The sequence below is a fragment of the Pseudorca crassidens genome, chromosome 2 (assembly GCF_039906515.1).
Source record: "Pseudorca crassidens isolate mPseCra1 chromosome 2, mPseCra1.hap1, whole genome shotgun sequence".
Classification (NCBI taxonomy): Eukaryota; Metazoa; Chordata; class Mammalia; order Artiodactyla; family Delphinidae; genus Pseudorca; species Pseudorca crassidens.
Genome location: NC_090297.1, coordinates 25,311,668 through 25,338,806, shown reverse-complemented (window position 1 = coordinate 25,338,806; position 27,139 = coordinate 25,311,668). Strand labels below are relative to the sequence as shown.

At 48.9% G+C, this 27,139-nt stretch overlaps 2 protein-coding genes across 3 annotated transcripts in view; both read right to left on the bottom strand.

Moving 5' to 3' along the window:
• Window positions 1–1,491: 1,491 nt before the first annotated feature.
• TXLNA (taxilin alpha) lies at window positions 1,492–14,879 on the bottom strand. Its single transcript, XM_067725268.1, has 11 exons — window positions 14,728–14,879; window positions 13,980–14,189; window positions 12,581–12,919; window positions 11,174–11,265; window positions 10,411–10,581; window positions 8,816–9,010; window positions 6,923–7,042; window positions 6,613–6,687; window positions 6,006–6,098; window positions 5,595–5,690; window positions 1,492–4,865 (listed from the first exon to the last, which is right to left on the bottom strand). Exons 2-11 carry the CDS (start codon window positions 14,155–14,157, stop codon window positions 4,539–4,541), a joined length of 1,686 nt encoding a protein of 561 aa, XP_067581369.1. The 5' UTR covers window positions 14,158–14,189; window positions 14,728–14,879; the 3' UTR covers window positions 1,492–4,538.
• Window positions 14,880–17,390: 2,511 nt separating this feature from the next.
• The window catches only part of KPNA6 (karyopherin subunit alpha 6), a 51,691-nt gene continuing 41,942 nt past the window's right edge, over window positions 17,391–27,139 (bottom strand). For both annotated transcript variants that reach the window (XM_067725260.1, XM_067725259.1), the window contains exons 11-14: window positions 26,220–26,345; window positions 25,774–25,901; window positions 24,568–24,746; window positions 17,391–22,614 (exon numbers count right to left, since the gene is read on the bottom strand). In XM_067725260.1, the coding sequence (XP_067581361.1) occupies window positions 22,427–22,614; window positions 24,568–24,746; window positions 25,774–25,901; window positions 26,220–26,345 (621 nt within the window). In that variant the 3' untranslated portion in view covers window positions 17,391–22,426. The remainder of the gene's footprint in view (window positions 22,615–24,567; window positions 24,747–25,773; window positions 25,902–26,219; window positions 26,346–27,139) is intronic.

Below are 27,139 nucleotides of genomic sequence, written 5' to 3'. Positions count from 1 at the left end.
ATTCCCCTCCCACTGGGCAGGAGCAGAGCCTCCCTGGGCCCAGGCCTCCCCGAGTTCCAGAGGGCTGGGCACTCTTTCCAAAGGCACCTGAACAGGGCTCTTTCCCAGATGCTTCCAACACCTAGACTGCTCCAGAAGGGGAGACATTACTTTGGGACTTCCACACCAGGGGTCTGAGGGAGGGGTCTGTGTAGGTAGGCAGAGGGGACAGCTGGAAGTCCCTCTCCTCCCCTACCAGGGCTGCTAGAGAGTGGCACAAAGGCTCCTCCAGGAAAGTGGCAGAGAGTCCAGGAGCACCTCTAGGGTGAAGTTATTCTCAGAGCTGCTTTAATCTGGAGCTCCAAGAATTGTGGCAGTCTCCCTGGACCCCCTCCAAAGGATATTTAACTGGAACCAACCCATGTGGCTGGCACAGAAACATATCAACCCATCAGGATCCTGGCCTGAAGGGGCAGAGGTTTTGTGGGGGTTGTCACAGCCAGCGTGGAAATGTCTGCCTGTGGAGGCCTGGAGGGAAATGCAGTTTGCCTCTGCCATTTGGGGGGCATTCATATATAATCCTTTGAGCCAGATCAGCCAAGGGAGGGCAGAGAACAGGGTGCTGGGTGAGGCCACCAGTAGGATGTCTCCCTTATAGGAGTCTCAACTTTTACACCTAGCCTTGGGGTGGGTGAACAGGAGTTAGAAACAGCCCATTCTTAAGGACTACGTGCAGTTTGGGTCTTGTCATGGAATGACAAGGAAAGGAATCAAAGGAACCTGGAGGTTCCTGTGTATTCCCTTGGGTGGGCCAGTGCCAAAAGGATGCTATGCATGGCAGACAGCCCCCAGTGGTAGTGATGACAGTGTCCCCTCATCTTAATTTGGGCCCCCATTGGCCTATGGCCAACTCTCTGGTCTCCTTGCTTTTTGTCTTCCTCATGGACTCGACCGATTTCCTGTCTAAACAACTTAGGCGGTTGCCCGTGTCTCCTGGATCTAGCACGAATTCCTTAACCTGGCACACAGGCTCGTGATTTGGCCCCTGCCTCATCTCCCACCAACCTCCTGTGCACCTGCATTGTCAACCACTTCCTCGCTAAATGTCAAACTTCCACTTGCCCTTTGGGTCCTAAGGACCTTCCAGGATCCAGTTCTATCCCCTTGCTGAAGGGAACAGGACCTCTCCCATGCTCCCATATCACAACCAACCTTTCTGTATCTAAAACCACCTTTCCCCGTCACTAGCCTGTAAACCCTCAGGGAACAAGGACAATTCTTTTTTTGACAGGGACAACTTTTGATTGAGAAAAATCATATATATATGATGAGCATCACACCAACTTTGCCAAGGGCTCCACTCAGGCAGCTGAAGTGTATTTGCTAGTGTCCTGAGCCTGCGGTGACTGTTGGAAGGCAGAGCCAGAGACTTCGTAGCAGATGTGGACACATCAGTGTGGCTGGATGGACCCAAAAGCAGCAAATGACCACGAAGGTCAGGAGAGAAAAAAGTTAAGGCAACAGACTCTTTATTTAATGTGGTTTTAAAATACATCAAAATCAAGTCCCTGGCTGTTGTGAATACCAAACAGAGACAAAAAAAGGCCGTCAGCACAGCTTCAAACAAATCTGGACAGCCAGGTTGGGCCATAAGGGAAGCAGTTACAGGGACAGAAGGCAGCACCCTTCCCCCAGGCGGGTGCCTGGATGTCCCTAGGATGACCTCCTCTGTGCTGTGCAAGGTGGGAGGGCTGGAGCAGCAGCTGGAGAACCAACTCAGCAGGCCTCGGCCCTCCCCCATAGACACCAGGGCAGCTCCACTGGCCTTTTGGTCAGCCCTCCGAAGGGCCACCAGGGTGGGGGTGGAGGAGGGGAAATAACCATTTTTACAGACATAACATTCTCTTATAGAAAGTGCCTGAGCGCAGCCCATGGTCCAAAAACCTCACGGAAAACAAAATTTTTTAAAAGTGCTGCTGACACCTCTCAGAATCTGGTGTACATGAAGCTCTCAGCTGGACAAGACCCTGAGCACAAATTACTGTCAGCAGAGCCTCACCTGCTGTGGTCCCCTGGAGGAAAAACTAGCAATCTAAGAAACCAACACAGCTCTTGGTCCTAAAACTGAGGTCATGGGCATGAGACCTGCCCCAGGGAGGAAGGAACTGGTCTTCACTCATGGATAGGTCACCTCTTCATCTGGCCCAGGACCCTGGCTGGTATGGGCAGCACCCAGAAACCTGGGCTGACTTTGGGAAGCAGAGCAAGCAGAGCAGCTGTAGTGATCGGTTAAGATTTGGTCAACGAACAGGAAGAAGAATGGGGTCCCCAATTATAGCCTAGCCTGGATGCCTAGAGACAGGCGGCTGGAGGTGAGAGCAGAGGTTCTACCCTGCACAGCTGGGGCCACCTTGCTCACTGTAGATCCTCAGCAGCTAGACTTGGTTTCCGAGGGCTATAATTCCCCACACCACACTGGGCTCCAACAGTCCCCTCCCCACCAACACTATGGGCTTTAAGAGGTAGCTGAAGTGGGGCAGGCAATCATGTGGGTCACTGCAGGCCTTCCTGCTTGTTTTGAAGGGGGCAGGCAGAAACTTCTGTCTCTTCTCTGTACTTCCTTAGCTCAGCAAACCCCGTATGGGGTTGGCAGCTCTTATGTTCCTCAGCAGAGCAGCATCTCAGCCAGGGATGGCAAATAGGTCTCAACACTCATACTGGTTGCTGGGGGAATCTTGAGAAATGATGTACCAGGGATTTAGCAGGGAATACTCCGAAGCAGATTAGTGGTACCTACCATGGGGGGAAGAGGGGAAGTGCTGTGCCATTCATTTGCCATCTCTGGTCTAAGTCCTAACATAATTCAGGAGTACTTAGCACTCTTCATGAACCTAATTATCTGAGGGATTTAAGTTAAGGGCTGAAAAGAGCGGGCTATTTGTGGAAGATGAAGGGACTTATAAGATAATGAATTAACTTCAAGGAAATACAGCAAGAAGCAAAAACTCAACCCTCCGATCCATCTTGGTCTGTGGCTCCCTCAGCTATACTGAAGCTGAGGCCCAGCTGGAGATGGGGTTATAGGACCCCAAACGCAGCGTAGCCCTGCTTCCTGACCCAAGACTCATTCTGCTGTTCCAGAACATTGTTCTGTACAAAGATTGACTAATACACTGGCAAGTTTGCCACCAGCAGGACTTTCAGAGTATAGAGTAGCATGTATGAGGGGTGGGAGTGGTGGAGCTAGAGAGGAAAACACACACAACTATCTGCAGCCATTCTGTGGACTTCTGGGGCTCAGTCAATGGCTGAGTCGCATTCTTACCCATTAGCTGTCAGATAAGAGCTGGGGGCTCCCACACAGGAAGAAATGGGATGTCAAGGGGGACATATCACAGCTCTTACTACTTGGGCAACAAAATCACGGCAAACCTCAAAAGAATGCACATTGGTGGTGTGGGTGCAGGAAGCAGAAACAGACTCATGAGGCCAAAGGGACAGCTGGACCCGGGGCCCGGCAACTGCTGCATGGAGACAGTGGTGGTGGCATCAGCAGTGGCCTCCCAGGATTGTAAGCTTGTGACAAAGCCATCAGAAGCCCTTTCCTTTCTCTCACTATAAACAAGCAATCTGACTTCATCAAGCAGGAATCCTGAGCACCAACATGGCAAAGGTGCCAGGTGGGGTGGTGAGGGGGTGGGGCACTGGAGGCCAGGAACCCAGGCACCACCACCATAGCACCCCTTCTTCCTCAGAAGATCCTCAAAACAAACACTGTCATGTGCAAAACCGAAACAAAACCAAGGCAAACAGAACAAAACCCAAAAACCTTCAGAAAGAATCCTTTTGATGATCTCGTCAATCATTTGTGCAGGCTACAGAGGCACCTGTGAATGATAAGGCTACTGCGAAGCATCATTGGCCTGGTCCTGGCACTACCGGAGCGCAGGGGAAGCTGAGGGGCTCCCTACCAGCACATCATCCCGCACAGAACATGCTCCAGGTCCCTTGTCCTAGGTAGGGAAGCAGTCTAATCACTGGCTCTGAGTGCCTTGTCAATGCTCTGCCTGGCGACCCCTTTTCCAGATTAAGAGAAGCAAAGGAGCTTCCAGGAGAGCTAGGAGAGCCAGAGCTGCCCAAGTCCCACTAACAGGAGAACACAGTCATGGCCTGGGTGTGTCACCTGTCATGAGCCCTGAAGGTAGCAGGGAGGGAGGGGCTGAGCCTCAAATTGGGCAGGGAAACGCTCAAATCACTTCTCCTGCCAACTTACTGTGACGGCAGCCACAGACGACAACTCCGCTTTAAGACTCTTCAGCTCACAGAAGAGCCACTGACTTCATCTGTACACACCCCCACCTCTGATGCAAGCCCGTTTTACACTTACAGATATAAATGTATGAGGCCTTGCACATATGCCATATGTACGTAAAACTGACCCACAAAATCCAAAACTGCAAAGAGTCAGATGGCAGCCAGGTCACAGCACCCTGGGCCTCAGCGGCGGGAGCCTCACATGGGCCAGGCCTGGCTGGGCTGCTCGCTCCCTTCCCAGCTCCCTAGGCAGTGATGGAGGCGGGTTCCTGGGGCCCAGTTTGGCCTGATGCTTCCATGCTCGGTGCTCCGGGGCAGCAAGGAGCTTCTGTGACCCTTGGGGAGCTAGGTGCTTGGACCCTGGGCCCCTCGCCACCCTGTTCCTTGGAGGTATTGGCAGCCTCTGGCCTTCGCTCAGGGCCGCTGTCAGTGAGGGGAGCCTGGCCCCCAGCACTTAGGTCCTGCACCCTCTTGTTCAGGTCATTGCGCTCTGACTGCAGTGCCCGACACAGCTTCTCCAGCCGCTGTATTTTGACCTGCAGGCCCTCCAGCTCTTTGTCCCGGAGTGTTTTCTAGGGAGAGACATAGGGCCTTCAGTTCCATGTCATCAACGCCCCACCCAACACTGCCACTTGGTAGAAAACATTCACACTTTAACAACGCTGGGCACCGATCAGAGTAAAAAAGCTGGCCGCTTTCAAGTAAACAGCCCTGGTTTATGCTGAGACTTGGCTGTCGGTTGGGGGCAGTGTGGTGTAGAGAAGGGGCATGGCTTGGAGACAATGGATTCCTCTGTTTATGCACCAGATGGCCTTAGCAAAGTACTTGGCTTTTGAGCCTACTGCCTTATCTGTTATACTGGACTACTAATGTCACCCTCACAGATCTCAAGAGAGCTCAATGAACCGGCACATCTAAACACTCAGCAGGGTCTGGCACACAGCAGCCTCTCCGTCAATTAGTTATTTTCTCCTCCTACATCTCAAGCCACAAAATCAAATTATCTGGGCAGTTCTGCAGCTGCATGCAAGCTATGCGCATCACTGGCACCCCTTGTTTTTTCTGCTCCTTTCCTCCTTTCTTCCATCTGCTCTCTTTGCTTCCCCTACAGACCTATCACTAAGCTCACCACCTCCCTCGGGGAGACAGCCGACAGTGCCTCTGGACTTGGATGGACATGTATGTGAATCCCAGCTCCACCTCATGGCAGCTGCATCACTTCTCGGTACAATGTACAGGAAAGGGCCCAGTACTCAAGAGCTGCACACCCCCAGCCCAGATGCAGGTCACACTCAGCCCACCTCCTCGGCCATCTCAAGCAAGGCCTTGTTGCTGCTCTCCCACCGGGACCGGTACATGGTGGTTTCTTTTTCCAGCTTCTTGATCTTCTTAGTCATCTGGATTATGTGACACATAAAAGGAAATGGTCAGGGGTCCAGGCTGTCTGTGCATCTGTGTCTCCAAAGTGGGGAACGATCCCAAGGGGGCAAGGTATTACTGGGCGCAGTCAGTGCCCTCTGTGCCACCCCAGGGTGTCTCCAGTTAAATACAGCCCACCCAGACCCTACTTATGGTCTCAATCACACTATTACTGTAAACAGCTCCTCGTGAAGCACTCCAGGGAGGGGGCTTCCTGAAGGCAGGCCCAGTGTTCAACTCTGAATGAAGCTGCTTATGCCCCTGCAGCCACACCCAGTCTGGACCACTGTTACCTTTTCCATCTCTTGTTTGAACGTGGTGAACACCTCACTGCTTTTGGAAAGAGTGTTCTGGAACTCTTCAAACTTCTCCGTGTATAGGGCAAGCTGGGTGAGAAAGAAGCCCACAGGTAAGACTGGGTTTCTCTGGAGGGCACTTCTGGTCAACACACTCAGACTCACCCTTGGCCCTCTGACCCAACAACTCTCTTGAGATACCAGTTTTCTTTAAAACAAAACAAAAACCATATATTTGGAAGGATATAATCTAAAATGTTAAGCCTAAAAAGTAGGATTTGGGGGTGACTTGTATTTTCTTTTATGTTTGTTTTCAAACTTTTCTTCCAGAATGAAGTCTAACTAATGTAACTGAAATCACCCATTCCATCCCCACCTCCTCAACAGCAGCACAACAATTCTGACTAGGAGCCGAGTACTTCGAGCTCACCTAGCCACCTGGTCACCACCACACAGGTGCTGGGAGGGTCCGGGGAGAACAAAGTCTTAGGAAGGTCACACAGGAGTCAAGGTGGTCCTAGAATGAGGGTTCCATTTCCCTCCCCACAGGATGGGGCTCAGTGTGGGGACCACGAAGGCACAGGGGGAGGCTATACAGTCTCACCTGCTGTTTCAGGTGGGTCTCCTGCTGCTTCATCAGCTCGCACATCCTCTGCGACTCCACAGCCTCTTTGAGGAGCTATTTCCGAGACAGGACCCCAGATTCCATCAGAAGCCCCCAGAGGCTACGTCTGGATTTTCTTCGCCACACGCACCATAACCCATCAAGGCTTCCTGCTCTCAGACTGGTGTCTGAGGAAGCAGTGCCCTGGTCTGACCAGACAGCAACCTCTCCCGTACAAACTTGACTATAAGCTGAGCCAGAACCCAACCTGCCTCCTCCCAGACCCCCACCCCTGGGGCCTGAGCCTCACAAAATCCTTCTCCCGCTGGTGCCTCTCCTCTGCCTCCTTCAGCATCTCCTGGGCCTGCTGGAGCTTGGCGTCCACCAGCTGCTGCTGTAGGTCCTTGTGTTTGAAGACTTTGTCAATGTGCTGCAGGAAAGCATCATGAGAGGGGTCCATCTGTCAGGAGCTCCCTTTCTCAGGGAGACCCAGGGGCTGCAGGGATGCCCCATGTGCAGAGACCAGGGCACTGCCAGCCTACCACCTCAGTCTGACATGTTGGACTCCCACGTGTCCCATAGGATGTGGGACCCAAGTCCCTGGAAGGTCTACTGCCCAACCTCACCTTGTGTCTTTCCCACTGAGTCACTCTAGAGTGAGCACAGGGGTTTAAGGATGAGATCAGCTCCCAGGAAGCCAAGTAATAAAAATACTCCAATCTCTAGCCTTAAGAAAGATTACGTACTCCATTGGACTGAGAACCCTTACTTCTGGAGCCCAACTCCCTTGTAAATGAGAAGAAAGGGCAAACACGACTTCTCTACCAACATAACAGCTTAGCTCAGTTGGCAGAGATCTGCTGTATCTGTAGGTGAAGATCAGATGTGTGGATCCCAAGGAATGGCTGTCCTGACTGCTGGAGGAGCCCCGGGAACTGGGACCAGGTGAGAAAACAGTGATGGAGAGGTGGTGATGAACGTGAGTGCTACTTCAAAGGTCAAAGCAACTGAAAACAGGGAGGTGGAGAATGCGATGTATTTTTTGGATGGGGGAAGAAAACGTGGCTTCGAGACACGTCTAGTTTGAGACATGATGAATTTCAGTCACCTGTGATCTACGGTTGGGAGGCTTGTGGGGCAGGATGGGAGTGCCTGAATCTGACTGGGGACGGGGTGCACCTCCACTCCCACAGGGAGAACCAGGGGGAAAGGAGAGGGAAGACGAAGAGGGGCCTCAGCTGCTTGAAGTAGGTGCCTCACTCTGGTGGCTCAGGAAGCCTCCATGTCTCTCAGTGCTGAGGGACAAGAACCAAACCAACTCCTCTCAAACCAGCCTTCATCCCAGAGGATGAAGCACAGGAAAAGAGGTGGGTCAGGGAAGGCCCCTCCAGGCCCTGCACACGTGATCACTACACTGGACTGTGAGCCCAAGAGGGCAGGGTCTTGCCCATCCCACCCACCACCACACCCACCACCACACCCCACGGTCTAGGAAGGGGCCTGGTCCAGCCCTGTAAGGTAGCTGCCAATCTCCCTGTTCACAACATTTAAGAAACAGAAGCCCAGAACGCCAAGTGACTGGCGTGTGGGGACCCAAAGAGAGGGATCTGAGCGCCTGGGGCAGCAACCAACACCAGCCAAGGGAGTGATATCCTGCCCTTTCAAGTGGCAGGGGCAGCAGAGCAGCAAGTAATCAGAGGACACAGCCCCTAGAGTCGATCACTGAACACAGTTCCAGCTCCTCAAATTCTAAAATACTCTGAAAACTGAAATTGCCCTAACCAAGCAGATAAACTTGTAAGGCTAGTAAGCATTGTAAGGTTAATTATAAACCTAGGTGAGAATACTCAGAAGTTTTATTGCATAAGCATTAACATGTCTGATTTGGGGGTGCTGCCACACGGCCCTGCTGGGGGTGCTACATAATACCCAGTCCATGAACATAACTCTAGTCTAAAATGTGGACAGTTCTAATTCCAAAAGACACCTGGCCCTACTGTTTAGGACGAGGTGCTGTGGACCCGCGATTGTGTGGCCACAGGCGAGTCTCTTCTCAACACCTCAGCTCTCATCTACATGAGGATGTACAACATCACTCCCCTCCCGAGGAAAGGAGGGAGAATGGGGGAAGGGATGAAGCCTAGAAAGCGCTGCCTGGCACCGGCATCCACCCAGAACCCACAGTCCCCTGGCGACCCCTCACCTCCTCCCGTAGCTCGTACTGCTCAATCAGCTTCTTGAGCCTCTCAGCCAGCTCCACGTTCTCCTGGCGCAGCTTGGAATTGCGCTCATTGTGCTGTTCCATCTGCAGCTGGATGTCATTCAGTGTCACCTGGAAGTGCGAGGTCACCTCCTTGCGTTTCTCCTCCTCCTCCCGGGCCCGCTGCACGCCTTCTTCCTGGGCAGAGAAGTCAGCCCCAGCTCCATCATCCACTGTCCCCTGGCCAGACTCACAGGGCTCCCCCACCAGTTCAGGTATGTTCTCTCCCAGTAGCCCTCCCTGCTTTCCAAGTGAGGAGTAGCCAGGATCCAAGAGGTCATGCAATGGGGGCTCCTAATGGACCCCTCTGTATATCGGGTGACATCGAGCCAGAGACTCCCTAGAAAAATGCAGGCATACACGTAAGTGCCTTTCTAAAGAAATCTGGATTTCCTGAGGCCTACTCTTCCAGGCCTCAGAACAGGATTTGGAAGACCTATTTGTCTCAGTTTAATGTGCTTCTATCTCTGACCCACCCCCTCTCCCCTGACCAAGTAGTTAAAATTCAGTAATTCCCAGGGTTGGCAGGGCTGTGCAGAATTAGGCACTCAGACACTGTTGGTGGGAAGGCAATCTGGCAAAATCTATTAAAATTTGCATATTCTTCGACCCAGACATTCCACTTCTGAGATTTATCCTATGGATAAATTCCATGTAATTAGCCAGGGATATATATAACAAGAATTTTCACTGTAGCTCTATACATGAAACAGTGAAAAATTGGAAACGACACAAAACACATTAATTAGGGTACTGATCAGATGCAGCATATCCATACAATGATGCTGTTAAAAAGAATGAGAGAGGCTTATAAAACTGCTAGGGAAAGATAAGGCATTGTGTAAAGTGAGAAAATGGAATAGGCTATGAAACAATACATGTATAATAATTTCATTAAAAATACTTTACGTAAGCTTTTATATGTAGACAGGAAAGTCAGAAGGCTGCACTTAGACTTACATATAAGTAGGTTTACTTCCCATTAGTTTCTGCTGGGACCGGGACCAGGGTCAAGGAGGGTGGGCAACAATTACCTTTGATTTGTTAGACTTTTGTCACCTTTGTATCTTTTACATCACATTTATATTAAATTTGTAATGTTTTAAAATAAAATACAATTGAGAAAAACAAGTTGCAAAATATATTTACTGATGCAAATTTTTAAAGAAATATAAAGGATATATATACAAAAGCTATCTGGAGATCACAGTAATGACCAGGCCTTAACCAGACTGACCCCACCCTAGGAGAAGCAGAGGTTGGAGAAAGGCCCCAGCACTCCAGACTGATGACCCTCTCCACCCTCCAGCTGCTCACCTGGGACTGCTATGGGATGGAGAAACCTAAAGCCCTGCATCCAGGTTCCTTCAACACCTTAGCCTTTACCTCATCTAATACAAGTGCATGTCAAGTGGTTACAAGTAGCTCTCTAAAGTACGGCATCATTGGGGAAATCTCTTTCTATGCCGAAAGCCTGTGCTGCTTTTAGGGGGAAAGCCACCAAAGACAAGTGAGGTCAGGGAAAGCGGCTGGCCCACCTTGAGGGAACGGTTGTGGCGCTGCAGCTCTCGGCACAGGCTCTCGAGCTTGCTGCGGGCCAGGACAGCCTTGCTGTGCTCGCCACGCAGGTGGTCCTTCTCCTGTACCAGCTGGCTCTGCTTCTTCTGCAGGAGCTTCATCTGCTTCTGGGAGTTCCGGTGCTCCTCCAGCTGGGAATGGGGATGGGGACGGCAGGTAAGAGCCCCGTGGGGACCCAGGGTCTCCTGAGCTGACCCGACTCCAGCCACCACAGCTCAGGCTGGACACTATGAGGGTGCTTCACACACTGCCCCCAATAACCCCAAGGGCCCCAGCTCAAGGATACAGAAATGGACGCTAAGGACAAGCAGAGGGGCACAGCCAGCAGATGCCAGTTTCTCTCTGAGCTTTGACTGCAGATTCAAAGCTCGCAAGACTCTCAGACCATGACATTCCCCCAACTCTCGGGACACCCATGCCTTCAGATGAGCCCACCTGCTACCCACCTCCTTATACTCAGCAACAGACCCTGGTTCACCATTTCTCTCCTCAACATGATTCCTAGAGTCAAGGTGGCCTTTTCATTATCGACAGATAATCCTTCTGGCTCCCTGGCTTCACAGACCCTCACCTCTTCCTCAGACCCTGTCCTCTCTCAGCTCAGGTCCCCTCCCATGAGCCTATTCGGCACTGTACAGGAGAAATACAATGCGACTCAGAGTAATTAAAAATGTGCTGACCTCCCAGGGCAGGGAGGGTACGAGGAGAATGGGGAGAACTGACCAGCTCAGCATACTTCTTGCACAGAGCCGCGAGCTTCTCCTCTGGGGTACTCAGCGTGTTCAACGTCTGCATCAGTAACGTGATCTCCTTTCCTGCAAAGCACAGGGAGCAAAGGCATGTACCCCCTTCTCTGGGGGCCCCCCCTTCAGGTCTGGGCCCACTCTTCTGCCTTAAGGTAGCCCTCCCCTATTCTCCAGCACCCATCACAGACGACATGCTCAATAAATACTAATTAAATGAATGACTGAGTCTCTGTCAAATCCCCGTGGTGAGCACCACGAATGGGAGAAAGAAAACTGCCTACTCTACCTACAGGTGAAAGAAAGGTGTCCCACCTGCGAAGTCAGTGCTGTTTCAATGCAAGGAAGGCCCTTCTGAAAGAGGAAGGATGCAAAAGGAACAGGTCTCCTTAAGAACACTGCACTCCAGTCAACAGAGGCAGACAAGAGTGCACTTTAAAATGACTATCCTCCCCAATTAATAAATATAGCTTTCAATATTTGATCCTAAGATTAAAATAACTAAAAAAAAAACCCTTTAAATTAGGGCAACAGGTAGGGGGGGTGGGGGAGTACCGACTAAGACATGGGTGTAATACCACCTTTGATTCTCTGACACACACTAACCCTCCATCCCCACCCAAGTGACTCCCCCATGCCTGTGACTGAGTCAAAGAGAGGGCCACTGTACATAGCACTGTGCCAGGCTCCTGAAGTGTCAACCCCGGGAGGCTCTGAGAGATCAATGCAGAGAATGCAAATCATGGGCACACAGGCCAAAACAAATCCAACCCACAGATGGGTTCTGTTTGGCTCCTATCGTATTAGTTGCCAACTATTAAAATCTAGAGATTTCACATAGTAACTCTAGATTTCTGGCTTAAAAAAAAAAAAAAGCCAGCTACACTTTTTACATGCTATCAACTCACTGGGACCAGGTGGCAGTCAAGCTTTTGGATAAAGGGGGCATTCTCTTGGTCTCATGGGGCCCTCTGGCTAGCTTGGTTTATTTGAATTTTCAACCCTGGTCTAGTCTAATTCTCTTATTGTGCAGAGCAGTGAAAACTAAGGACCAGAGAGGAGAGACGTCTTGCCCAAGGTCACACAGCAAATTAGAAATGGTGCTGGCGGGCACAGACTGCCGACTCAGGACTCCTGCTTTCCATCTCTCAAAGAGAGCAGGCTGGACTTCGGTTCCTGCTTGCTCCCAAGGCCAGAAGCCCTTGTGCAGTGAACAACCTGTACACCTCTATCTATGGCACCACTGTCTCGGCTTTGATTAAACGACGTAGTTTGACAGTTCTGGAAGTAGGGTTTCCTCTGAATCCTGGCAGAGCAGGCTAGCCCAGGATGTCAGGTCCAAACTCCCTCCCCTCACCAGCCTCACAAGCAGCTGCCCTCTGCTCACCCAGACCCTTGGCTTTCTTCTTCTCCTGTGGCCTTCGGTGGTCTCGGTCTACGACCTCGTCACTTGCCCGGCTCTCGTCTGTGCCCGGCTCCCCCTTGGAAGTCTCTTTCTCACCATTGACTACTGGGGTCTCTGGCTCGGGCTCCCCATTCCTCGAGGCATAGGTCCTGGACTTCTCTGCATCTTCGGGTTCAGCTGGCTCACCCTGTGCCCCATCCTCGCCTGGGCCCCCCTGACTGTTGTCAACACAGTATGTACTGAGGATGTCTTCCAGCTGGCGGCTCAGCTCCTCAGAGACATCCTGGAGGGCCCCAGACTGAGCAGTTTTGGCTTGTGCTCCTTCAGCAGGAGAGGATGAGGGGCAGAGAGAGAAATAAGATGGTTATGCCACTGGTTGGGAGTTTTCAGGCCCAAACGTACTGGTTTGGGTTGCCTAACTTCTCTAAGGCTCAGTTTATTTCCCTGTAAAACGATGTAACTATTTCTCACTACTGCCCAACCACGCTTGTTGTGGGTATAAAAGAAATCAAGTAAGTAGACCATCCAACACACAGGGGTGGCATCATGTAGCAGGAACTCTACGTCCAGTCCATCCCCTTCTCCTCCCCGCCAATGTCACCTCTTGCCATTAAAAAAGTTTCAGGGGGCTTCCTTGGTGGTGCAGTGGTTGAGAGTCTGCCTGCCGATGCAGGGGACAAGTGTTCGTGCCCCGGTCCGGGAAGATCCCACATGCCGCGGAGCGGCTGGGCCCGTGAGCCATGGCCGCTGAGCCTGCGCGTCCGGAGCCTGTGCTCCGCAACGGGAGAGGCCACAACAGTGAGAGGTCCGCGTACCGCAAAAAAAAAAAAGTTTCAGGGAATTCCCTGGCGGTCCAGTGGTTAGGACTCCATGCTTCCACTGCAGGAGGCATGAGTTCCTGGTTGGGGAACTAGGATACTGCAAGCCGCTGGCGCCGACAAAAAAAAAAAAAAAAGTTCCAGAGGAGACACTGCTTTGGGAAAGCAAGTGTTCTCCTTACTTGCTGCAAGTAATAAATCCTTCCTTCTCTGGTGGGGAAAAAAAAGTCCCAGAAATGCCTCAAATATAAACAGCAGTTACCCACTGGTGAACGACGTGTTTGTAACCTGGATTTGCTGGTTGGGTGTCTCATTTGACTGCCAACCTGACTTGATCCTGTCAGAGCCTTCTCTCAAGAGTTCTGTCCCTGTGCTTAGAGTGGGAGCCTCTATCAACTCCCCAGCAGCCAGTGGGGACTGCACAGACTCAGCGCTGTCCTCCTCTCATTCTACATTTCCTCCTTGCTGGGTAAACAGTGGCCTTGGCCTCTAACTCCAGAAGCTGGACCGGCGCACCACAAACTCCTCCCCCTGCCCGCTGGAAAAGCAGAGCTGGCACACACCCTCAGCCTTCCCTGGAGCCTGGATGGTGGAACCTTCAGCTTCTGTCGCAGGAGCCGACTGGCTGGGCCGCCCCTGGGCTCCCTCGGGTCCAGCTTCCGGTTGCCCCGGGGTGTTTTTTGGGTTGGAAGTGTTGCCTGATTGCTTGGCAGCCCCATTCTTTTTGTCTTGGTTCTTCATTGTGGTTTGCAATGTTAGGTTAGGAGCAGATCCTATAGAAACAAACACACTTGCTATTTTCCAGACTTTAAAATTCTTCGCAGCCTGGATCAGAAATCCCAACACCGGGCGCGCAAAGCTTCTTGAAACAAACCGGCAGGCCTTCCCTGGAGGGAGCCAGCGGTTCTCCGTTTCCGGTCCGTCACCGGCGCCTGGTGTGCCCAGGAGTGAGGGAGGAGCGGCCTCCTTTTTCCTGAAGCCACTTCCCGGCACAACACGGTCCCCTCACCACAGGCCGCGCGCGGGATACGTTCAGGGCCCGGGACTGACGTGGCGGGACGCTGGATTCCCGGTCCTTCCCCGCCCCCCACGCCCCACGTGCCGCTCCCCCCTCAAACCCGCGCGCAGCCACCCACGCCTCGCGCGCCCTCCAGCCGCGCGCGCCGGGCGCGCGCATGCGCACAGGCCTCAGCCCTGCCCCCCGGCCCGAGCCCTAGCACGGAATCCACGCGATTCCTCGCACCGGCCAGAAGCGTCTGGGACCACAGACCCTCTGGCTCGCTTCGTACCCCTAGCCGACGCTGTACGCACCTCACCGCCGACGCCCTGACGGCTTCGCCCGCTCTGCCCTCGTACCGGAAACCCTGGATAACTGCTGCCGGCAGAGCCTCCTGCTAGCGCCGCAGCCAATCAATAGCCGGCGCTCGCGCGAGGCTTGCTGGGAAAGATGAAGCGAAGGCGGCCTCCGAGGCGGGTGAGTTGGGAAGGGAGGGGAGGGAAAGGACTACGCTTCCCTCCATGCACCGGGGCTGACCCCCACTCCCAAGATGCAATAGGGTTTTAGTCCTCGGAGCCGCAGACCCAGGAGGTCCGAAAGGAGCCAGTCATTCTGCACAAATACTCACGTCAGCCTCGTTTCTGTCTCGAAGGAGCTATGATTCAGCTCCCAGAGCCTTGCGCCTGGCTGCTTTTTCCGGTACGCCTCCACCACCCCGTCCCTCCTGCTGTGAACATCTACGACTATCTAGGAACCCTGAGGACGAGGGAGAGAATACACTGGGCTGGGCATCAGCCCTGTATTCCAGTCCCAACTTCACTAATTTGCTATGTGACGGTATTCTTTTCCCTCCCAGGGCTTCAATTTCCGTATGCAAATAGAAGGTTTTAATAGTTTTTTGAACAATAGCTTTCCCCGTTCCTCGTAAATACTGTACTGTTATTGCCAATTTACAGCTGTGGACTGTAAGACAAAGGTTAGGTAACTTGTCCAAGGTCACATCGCTATTGAATGATTAGAGCAGATTCAAAGCTAGGAAGTCTGGCATCCATCTTTACTGGACTACCCTGTCTCTTACTCAGAAGAAACAACCACCACCGTAGGCTTTCCTTGAGGATGAATCAAAATAACTTGGGAAAGTAATTTATTTTTCCATCTTCATTACCAGCTTGAGCCCCTCTCTGAAAGGTGCTGAGGGGGCCCTGCAAGGGGGACTTTGGCCTCAGCAGATTCCTGAGGCTTTTCTGACTGGCCCACCCTCTACAAAGTCCCAATTGCACTGGAGCTAAAAGGGAAAAAAAGCCAAGCTTTTCTCCAAGTGTAAGATCACAATTCTTTTTCTGTTTGTCTATAGATAATGGAATAAAGCCCAGCAACCCATGTGCCTGGAATTTAATGCCTAAATGGTTTGTTTGGCTTCTGTTTCCAGCCAATCCTGCCCAATCCCTCTGCCTTTTTTGTTACATCTCTACTTTTACTATCTCCAGGATTTCCCAGGTTTTTGCAGGTGCTTTTCTACCTTCCAAAATTCCCTTCTTGGTGAAACAAAATCTTTTGAGGCCCACTGAGCTCAAAGTTCACTTCAGAACCTTTTCAGTACTCTGCAGTCCGTCCTAGCTCCCTGGGTCTAGACAGAGTTCTATTACAGCATTAGTGATGAGGTGTTGAAATTATTTACTTACAACTCCCTGAACGTTCAAGAACTGTTGGCTAAATACTTTAGTCCTAAAGCCTAGCAACAGTCTGGGGGCTGAGAAGGCAGAGAATGTTTTAAATTGTTGTGCAAATTGGGCATCTTTTTAGGGCTCTTAAGATGTTAAATATTTCCTCTAGTTGAAGAGACTTCAGCGCAGTGCTCTTTCCCACCCCTTAGGCAGTGTCTACCAGGTAACACTGAGAGGCAATATTCGTATAACAGTATAAAGGTGGAACTCAAGCTCAGAAAGCGTTGGAATTCAAGTCTCTCAAAACCAAGGCCCTCATTATTTCCAGAAAAGCATGTGGGAAATCTCTTGAGGTAACATATGAATCAGGCCTTCGTGGATTTCCATAGGAAGAGGGTGTTCTAGGCAGAGATAAAGAACATAATATAACAAGGTACACATGGGATGAGAGGTGGAGTGGTGCACCAGGAAGGGTCAATGGTGGTCTCCAGGGGCCAGCTGGGTAATGAGAACAGACAGGCAAGGAATAAGAAAATTTGATAGAAACATGGGTTAAAAAGTTACTTTCTTCTTTGCTGTAAGAGAAAATGGCAACATTAGCGCCTGCCAGAGTAAGGGAGCCCTCTGGGAGTGGTGGTTGGGAATGGTGGTGATGGTGATGGGTAATAGAGCTCTTGCAGATTGTTTTCATGCAGAAACTCAGGCCCAGGAGTGCCAGATATTTTTAAAATATAGACACATCTTTTAATATTGGCAACGAATTAAAACTTAAAACGTACTGTGTCAGCCAACCAAAACCCTCCTTTTTGGGTTGTATCAACTTTTTGGCTGCTAGTCTGTAATCGCCGCTTTAGGAATTGATCTAAACCAAAGTGAGGAGTTTGTGAACTACTTTGGGCTCAAAGGGCTGTGGAGTGGTGATGAAATGTGAAAATCTTACAGAAACTCTAGAAAATGCAAATTAAACCACAGTGAGAGCCAGAGCTTCCATCAGTGGTTGCTGGGGGTTAGGCAGAAAGGAGGGATTCCCAAGGGGCATGTGCAAACTTCTAGAGGTGATGGACATGTTCACTCTCTTGACTGTGGTAATGGTTTCATGGATGCAAATATGTCAACACTTAACCAGTTGTTCATTTTAAATATGTGCCATTTACTGTACGTCAATTATGTTTCAATAAAGCTGATTTCAAAAATTCTTTATAGCAGAAGCAGGCTGTAACAATTCTTAATTCCACTGTTAGGTCAAAAGTTTAAGCACCCTCACTTCAGTGACTTCCAAAAAATCCAGTCTAGGATCACTCCAAAGAACACGATTTAGAACTTTGCAACAGGTTTTTATTTTTGCTTTATATCTATTACAGTGTTTGAAACCTAAAGAAATACATTTTCTCTTCAAATTTGGATGTGTATATAAATATCATTTGTCTGGACTCAGCACACGCAATGCCATGGTTTCTTGGCCTGTATCTGCTCTGAAATCATCAAGCTTTGTCTGTCTACCCAGGGGCCCTGAGAACATGGAAAACAATAGCCAGAGTTTATAGTTCTTAAAAGCAAATAAATTTGGAAAGAAAAACTAGTAAGGGAAAAGGTTTGATTCACCTTCCTAGGGTCTATAGCTGGGAACCCAAGCTGTTTTTGAGGGATATCTGGTCTGTCCTGGGTAACTGGGACCTCATACCCCCTTTGCTTCTTTAGTGGTTCAATCAAAAGCAGTTCCCACAAATCTGGCTAAAAGAGCCAATACCCAAATCCAGGGCCTGAGGATTGTCACCATGGCAGAGTTTTCTCTTCCCAAACCCAGAGGCCGAACATCTGACCTACATAGGGGAGCAGGGCTAGAGTTTAGCGGAGGGGTTCAGGAATGTGCTAATGTGGACATCAGCAGTCAGGCTGGCCCAGAAGTAGTGAGGTGCGCCCAAATGCACTGAAGACCTTTATGACACACTACACAAACCTTTCTCCTGGGATGTTCTGGGCCTCAAATTTAATGGTGCCTCTTCTAATTCACAGCCAGGTTTGATTCTGCATGTAGCCCAGGCCTGATGCAAAATGCCCTCTCAGAGGAAAACAGCTTTAATTAACAGACTTACTTGGTTTATACTGACCTCAAAATTCTTCCCTTACCATGGTCTTCATCTGGGGGTGGGTCTAGGGAACAGCCAATGGGATGACTGAATCCTTTATGAAGGCCTTGGCCAAAGAGCAGCTATTGCCTACCACATGGATCCCCGCAGGGCCAAATTCTCAGCTTGTTGGCTTAACAAAAAAAATACAAAAGTTAAGACAGAAAAAACACTGGACAAGATTGGTCTAAAATGTGCAATCCTAAAACGGCTATGGAAAAAACCTACTCTGAGCAATTTCTCAGTCTCACATGCACTTATTGCTAGGATAGTCCTACCCGGAAGATGTTGCTACTGGTTGTGAGGCTTTCCTATGGTTCAGTGCACTGAGCCTTGCACCCTTCCCCAGCCTGCCAGGGAGGCAGACAGGCACACACAATCCTGAGGTCCCCAGCCAGCCTCTTCTCCCTATGGGTCCCTGTAGTGCCTGCAAGGACCTGGAGAATCTGGCTCCTTGCCTTCAATTGAGAATCCAGAAGCCAAGCCCACAAGGTGAATCTACTGAGGAATATTCAAGATGATGGATACCAAGCTGAGTGAGTCTTGGGGAGAAGAGACATGGCCTGAACAAATGAGCTGAGGCCTTCAAAGAAGGGCCTGTGGGAGGAGGAGGGAAGTACTGCTAGGCGTTCATCTCCTTCCCTTCTATTTTGCTGGAAACGGGTAATTGTACAGTGTAGGGGGAGGGCAGGCAGACATGAGAAAATTGAAATCTAGTTCATCCTGCTAGAGTTTTCATATTAAACTGGTTTGGCTGAAGAGAAAATGAAGGTCAGTGCCTGAGAGCCTTCTTTCGCTCTTCCTTAAGTGTGGTATAGCAGCTATAATCTGTGCAGTTCAGCTCTAAATAGGGCTCTTGGAAAGAGGCTTCCAGGGAAAAGAAAACAGGAGTAGATCTAAAGGTTCTAGGTAAGGAGGAACACAAAGGGTCCCGGAAAGCTGAAGTCATCAACACGTTACTTGGAAGGGTCTTTTGTACCCACTGCCTCAAGTAACTAGGCTGGCCAGGTGAGGGTGGAACCTATGTGGTTCTAACAGAAGGTTGCAGCCAATACCATGGCCGGTCAGTCAGCGGGGATAGCTCAGAACTGAAGGCAGGCTTCTAAGACCAGAGAGCCTGTTAATACTAGAGAAGATGACATGGGGGTGGGACGCCCAGAAGGGCTGGCAATAAAGAATAGCTGGCACTGTTCAAAACAGTATTTGAACACTTGAGCTAAGAAAAAGGCTCCTTGTCCCCTTAATCCACACCTAAGTATCTCCAACCCACCAGAGATCTTAAAATGGACATAGCTATGTGCCAAAGTATTAAGATTCCAAACACAAGTCTTCTCAGGCTACTCCCTACAGCAGGTTGGGGAGCCCCTCCATCCCTGTAACATCCATTCAGAAATCTGTCAGAAAGCTCTGACTTCACCTAGGCCAGGGTCTGGAGTCCAGATGGGGACTGCCCACGAAGAGTGGCTGTCAAGCCTGGGCTAAAAAATATTTTGCTTCCCAAGATGGCCAAAGGAGAGAAGGAGATACAAAAGATGATGTTACTGCCTCTGTGGGCTGGAAGAACTTCACCTGTTGACTGAAAAGGGGGTCAGAGGAATACAGTGGGAAAGCACAGTCTGAGGAAGACACTAACAAAGGAAAGCTCCTAGAGGCCATGTTTATCTGAAGAGAAATTTGTCCTCGTGCCCTGGGAGACTTCAGCCTTTGGAGTCCTTGTAGAAAACAGGCTTCGAGTAGTAACCCATGATCAACAGAGTCTTCTCTTTGGTGCATGGCCCAGATCTGAAGCAAAAGTAGATTTGGGAGGAACAGCTGGGGAAGGCAGGATGTGTATGTCTCACAATAAGAATTTGGTCCCAATGTCAGGGACTTAATTATTGCTAGAGATGTACAAAGTAGATCTTACTAAAATAAAATGCTCTGCCCTTTGGACAAGGGGTGGGGGGTGGCTTTCTTTTGAACTGTAGGAAAATGGTTTTGTAATGGAGTCGGCAGGCCAAGTGAAGAGGGTCCTGCGCCTTGCCTACCTGGGAGAGTGGGGTTGGTAGTTATCATGCCCAACCTGCAGAGCAGCATCTGACTCACTTAGGCAGTACAGCACTGGTGTCACTTTTCAGTGATAGCCACCAGCCGCAACCACTTTTCTCAGAAAATGCCTCTGGAGTTGGATCTCAACACTGGAAAGAGAGGGCAAATTCAAGACCAGTGGCCAAAAACAACTGAATGTTTTATCTGTAAGCAGAGTGGCATGGATTTCACCTGAGCCAGAGGGGGATGTGTAGCAATGGGAGCAAGAATGGCATTGTTCCTGGGGAAGGGAAAATACAGTTTGGAGCAGGGCACCTCTGCCCGACCTCTGTGGGGAAGCAGGGACAGGGCAGATTGTGCCTTCAGCTCCACCACTGGCCTACACTTAGCCAGCAACTTCCTCCACCCCACCCCCAACACCTGGGCTTTACTATCACATGTAGTCCATTGAAGCACACAGGCAAGCCATTGAGGCACTGCAGTAGCTCTACTCAAAGGGGAAAGAAAAGGCATTAGGATTATATTTGTCACAGGAAGGGTAAAATCCAAACCATGTACAAGGATCCCAATCAGGGAAGACATCAATCACTCTCAAAAAAAGTCCTGAGGCTGCTAAATATCTCGGATAGGAGACACGGCAGCCACCTGTGATAACTTATGTGGACAAAGGTGTTTGAGACTGAATCTGAGGAGGCAGACTGCTTTCTGGGTTTCCTGATGTAAGCAGGATGCTCAGTGGTAAGGACTAGAGTGGTAGACTTCACCGGGCCCTGGGGCCATCCTTGCTCCCTCCATTCAGGTACTAGGACAATCAGACCAGGATGCCCTGCTATATAAAGGTTCCAGAGCTAAGGGTTGGTCCCTGGTGGTGGCCCGGAACCCAAGCAGAGAGGAGAAGGATCAAGGTCAGGCTTCCTGAGCAAGAGAGCTTCCACATCTCTTTTTGGTCTTCCTCACAGTATCCTACTTACAGAAATTACAGAGACAGTTCCTCCTCTTGAGACCAATTAAGGTTGACCTACGTAATATATAGAATATAAAAAAATACAGAACTTTTTTGACATTCTCTCCTTTGGAAGTAAAATATACATGATCCAACTACGGAAGAGGAAGAAGAAGAAAGGCCAAAGGCAGGGATCCACTGGCTATCCCAATACATGACACTCTCACTCCAACCTCCTCTGCAATTTATGGGTCACCAGAGCAAGGACTTTCTCCTCAGGAGAAAGGAAGGACCACAGCCCTCTGTCACGTGCTTAGGAGAAAATACAGCTACCTCAGAGGTTCATCTCAACTCTGAGGGGAATTTTCAAGTAAACAAATGAAGTTGGGTCGCACCACTGGAAGGTGGGTAGGAAACATGGGATCAGTAGCGACACATGGGAAGCCCCGTCTGAAGGCCTGTGTTCCTCTCCCCTCACTCCCACTGGTGTACATGCCCCAGGAGAGTGAAGGGGATCTCCCAAACTAAAGAGGTCTGGGCAAGGGGTTAAAGGGAGGGAGGGGCCTTTGTCTCATGGTGACCTCCCCCTCAGCCTCTAGTCCCAGACAATGCTGGCAGCTGGGATTCCTAAAACCAGGAACTCATGGCTCTGGGAAAGAGCAATTGTAATACAAGAAAAATGTGCAAAAGAAAAAAAATTAAATAACGCAATCCAAGCATACAAGATTAATATTCTGTCCGAGCAAGAACACTTTGTTTTGGATTTCTCCCCTCCCCTCCCACCCCCGACCTGTGGAATATTCCATCTGCTCAAGTACCCAAGATAAGAGTTACAGAGATCAGGGCAGAGGACTGGGAAGGATGAAGGAAGATAAAACGGAAGGAAGTCACCACTAAAGAAAAAAAAATAAAAAATAAAAAAGGTGCAAAATTGATTACCTCAGTCCTCCTTTGTCTACCCCTGGGCTCCTGGGTTAAAGACATATGTGCAGCCAAAATCTAGTGTAAGGAAGAAAAACCCAACACGTCCCCTTCTTGTCACAAAACCCAAATGTGAGCCTCAGATGGTTCTGTCTGTCCAGAGGGTGCTCCCTCCAGGGAAGGGGGCGGAGCAGGTCAAGAGCACAGTTTCCAGGGCAGCAGAGGTGTGTGGTGGCTGATGGTGGGGAGGGCTGGTTTCCCGCCCACCAGAGGGCTGCCTTTCCGCTGGTTGGTGGTGCTTCCCATCCCCTCCCCTCCCCGGAGGCAGACATTATAGCTGGAAGCCCTCCATGGGGGCCTCAGGCTGCTGGAAGATAAACTGCTGTTGCGTTTCATCCACTTGGGGAGCCAGGCTGCTATCATCATCTTCTACGCCAAAGTAGTGCTCAATGAGGTCAAAGGCCTTCTGGTAGATCTCCTGGTTCTCATGGCTCTGGAGAAACTCAATTTTATCCAAGCCTATGGTGGCAAGAAGAAAGGAAGGAGAAGAGTAAACTTTGAGTGCTTTTCTCTGGGTCCATGAAACAATCTATTTTTTCCTTCCCTGAGTTATGTTAGCATTTATAAACACAAGTAATATGATCAGATCTCTCTTTGATCTGAAAGAGGAGAGCCGAGATCTTTACCTAAAATGACATAACACCAAAGGAAAAAGACCAAAATGTCAGTTATAAACCGGAGAGTCTAGTCCCGATTCTGCTTTTAACCTGGGCAAACCATTACTGTTCTGAATCTCTTGGAGATGAGTGATGAGTCAATCCAGCACTAACAGACCTTGCTAAGGAAACCATAAACAAAACTAAAAGACAACCTGCAAAATGGGAGAAAATATTTGCAACCGATGCGACTGATGAGGGCTTAATTTCCAAAATATACAAACAGCTTGTATAGGTCAATAACAAAAAAACGAACAACCCAATAAAAAAATGGGCAGAAGGGACTTCTCTGGTGGTCCAGTGGGTAAGACTCCGTGCTCCCAATGCAGGGGGCCCGGTTTTGACCCCTGGTCAGGGAACTAGTTCCTGCATGCATGCCACAAGTAAGAGTCTGCATGCTGCAACTAAAGATCCCGCATGCTGCAACTAAGACCCGGCGCAGCCAAAAACAAATAATAATAAATAAATAAATATTTTAAAAAAATGTGTGTTGTAGGTGTACAGAATCTTAAAAAAAAGGGCAGAAAACTAAATAGACATTTCTTTAAAGAAGACATACAGATGGCCAATAGGCACGTGAAAAGGTGCTCAACATCACTATTATTAGAGAAATGCAAATCAAAACTACAATGAGGTATCACCATATACCAGTCAGAATGGCCATCATCAAAAAGTCTACAAGGGAATTCCCTGGTGGTCCAGTGGTTAGGACTCAGTGTTCTCACTACTGGGGCCCTGGGTTCGATCCCTGGTCAGGGAACTAAGATCCTGCAAGCCATGCGGTGCAGCCAAAAAAATAAAAAAGTCTACAAATAATAAATGCTGGAGAGGGTGTGGAGAAAAGGGACTCCTCCAACACTGTTGGTAGGAATGTAAACTGGTGCAGCCACTATGGAGGTTTCTTAAAAAACTAAAAATAGAGCTACCATATGATCCAGCGATCCTACTCCTGGGCATATATCTGGAGAAAACTGTAATTCGAAAAGATACATGCACCCCAGTGTTCATAGCAGCACTATTTACAATAGCCAAGACATGGAAGCAACTGGAGTATCCATCAACAGATGAATGGATAAAGATGTGGTGCATATATATAATGGAATATTACTCAGCCACAGTAAGAATAAAATAATGCCATTTGCAGCAACATGGATGGACCTAGACATCATCAAACTAAGCGAAGTCAGTCAGACAGAGAAAAGACAAGTATCATATGATATCACTTATGTGGAATCTAAAAAATGATACAAATGAACTTATTTACAAAACAAAAAAAGACTCACAGACATAGAAAACAAACTTATGGTTACCAAAGGTGAAAGGGTGGGGAGGGATAAATTAGGAGTTTAGGATTAGCAGATACAAACTACTATTAACAAAACAGATAAACAACAAGGACCTCCTGTATGGCACAGGGAACTATATTTAATATCTTGTAATAAACTGTAATGGAAAAACAAAACAAAAGAAAGAAAAGAACTTGCTGCTAAAAACTCAGCTGAAAACATGCCTTCTGGCTCCTGATTCTATTATCAATTCTGGAGCTTTATTTTTGCATCTGTACCATAACCTACTTACTAGGTAGAGCCTATCAGAAACAGAACTCATCTACTGCTCCTCAGAGGAAATGGAACTGGTGGGATAAAACCTTGCATTCAATGATGACCCCCTCAAAACACACACCCTCACATATGTATACTATTTCAGAGTTTCTCTCTACTTACGGCAGAGGTGAGGTTGGGGAGAGGGCACCTACCATAGGCTTCCTCGATGAGGCCACAGTAGGGATTGACCCCTGAGCCACTGCGCTTGCCCTCTTGCTCTCCGAGCCGAAGGATGTTCTCCAGTCCATTGAGGGCGACTTGCACAATCTTTGAATCCATCACAGTCAGCAAGTCACACAGGGGTTTGATGCAGCCCAGGGAGACCAGGTACCTGAGGGGCAGAGACCAGGTAAGTTCTAAATTAAGACAAGGCAAGGGAGGTGCCAGGCAGGTGCTATGGGGCCTCTAGGTCTCCCTCACACACATCGATGCTCTCAGCAATTCACTCTGACTGAGCTTTCATAACCATCCATCCTTTATCTCACACTCATCACCCTCCCAATGCTACTGGTTTAGTTCATTTCCATGTAGAAGGCTGCCATGGATTCCTCCTCTTTGTCTCTAATGTCTCCTTGCTGCAGTATTACCTACTTTGAACACATCATTTCCCTGCCTAAAATTTCTGTAGTCCCAGCTCTACAGTCATAACAATACAATCTGGCTCCTAACCTTTTCTAGCTTCCCCTCTCATTATTCCCTTCCGAGAATATTACATTCCAGTCAAACAGTAAAGGTCTCCAGGTTTCTGATTTTTGTACCTTTACTTATGCTTTTTCCTGTCCAAAATGCCATTTACAACCCTGTATCCTCAAAAGCTTCACTCAGTGGCTATCCTTTCTCCTAAGGTTTTATTTATACTGAATATATTCCCCTTCCTAAGCTACAAGCTGAAGGCAAGGCACTTCTCCAATTCCCATCACTCCTACTCAAGTTGATAATGGAAACCAAAATCAAAGAGCATCCTCGCACAAAATAACTTTCCTATTTGCTTCTCCCAAGTATCACTGCCAAAAATGATTTCCCAAAGAAGCTGCTCTGAATGAGCCATAGCATGGTTCTCTTTCATTTGTATGGATAATTGAGAATTACATAGATTTAAATTCTCTTGAGGGTAGAAAGAGGCAGAGGAGAGAGATGTCTGTGTCATAAGTTTCCATTCTCCAGGAGGGAAAAGAGGTACATGGTTTACAGGAATCTACTTCAGATTCCCATGCTACACTCTAGCAGCTTACCAGTTAAACCCTACTGGACAGGGGCAGACCTATCCCAGAAAAGGCAGTTTAGAGGTCACATGTAAACTGTGAGCCAAGAGGTAGAGTACACATATCACTCAAGACAATGGGAAAGGACTGTGATACCTGATTTGTTCAGGGGTTCCTCCTGATGTGGCATTGGTGATGGCCCAGGCTGCCTCTTTCCTTGTACGGAACTCGGCTTTCTGAAGGATTTCAATCAACACAGGGAAGATATTTGCATCTATGACAGCCTGAGAAGAATTGGGGGGTGGAGGGTGGGGTGTGGGGGAGGAAAGAAAGTCACTTCAAGAAGGATAAGCAAATCCAGACCCCAAATCAGCTAAAAGATTAAGACATCTTCCCCTTCCTGAAAGTTCTTTTCACATAGGTAAGACGCTACAGAGGAACCTGGCTTCTGTTACACAGAATCTTTGACTGATAGCATCCATTGACCCCAATTTCAAAAGGGAAATAAAGTTTTTCTTCTAGAGGGCAATATCCCGCAATGTCTCATGTCCCCAGGCCTTTCTACCTGCTGCCCCCCACAACTTCCCTCCTGCTTGTTCTACCTGTATCTGAGCCCTGTTGCCAGCAGTGATATTTGAAATGGTCCAACAAGCTTCCTTTCGGATTGACTCCTTGGAGCTGCTCAGCAAGTGGAGGAGGCAAGGGAGGGCTGAACAATTAAGAATGACCTAGAACACCAAAAGCACAGGCAACAAAAGAAAAATTAGATAAACTGGACTTAATCAAAATTTAAAACTTTTGGGTACCAAAAGACACCATCAACATAGTGAATTACACAAATCACAGAATGGGAGAAAGTATATACATATCATATATCTGATAAGGATTAATATCCAGAATATACAAAAAAAATTTTTTTAAATGCAGGTGGCCAATAGGCACATGAAAAGATGCCAAACATCACTAATCATTAGGGAAATGCAAATCAAAACCTCAGTGAGATACAACTTCACGCTTATTAGAATAGTTATCCTTAAAAAATCCAGGCAATGCAAGTGTTGGTAAAGATGCGGAGAAATTGGAACCCGGTACACTGCTGGTGGGAATGTAAAATGGTGCAGCCATTGCACTGTTTTGTGTGCAAAACAGTATGGTGGTTCCTCAAAATCTTAAACATAGAATTACCATATGATCCAATAATTCCACCCCTGGATATATACCCAGAAGAACTGAAAGCAGGGACTCAAACAGATACTTGTATGCCAATACTCAATGCAGCATTATTCACACTAGCCAAAAGGTGGAAGCAACCCAAGTGTCTACCAACAGATGAGTAAATAAACCAAATGTAGCATATGCACACTTGGAATATTATCCAGCCACAGAAAGGAATGAAGGTGTGACATGCTAAAATATGGATGAACCTTGAAAACATTATGCTAAGTGAAATAAGCTGAAACAAAAGGACAAATATATATGGTTCGGCTTATATGAGGTACCTAGAGTAGTCAAACTCCTAAGA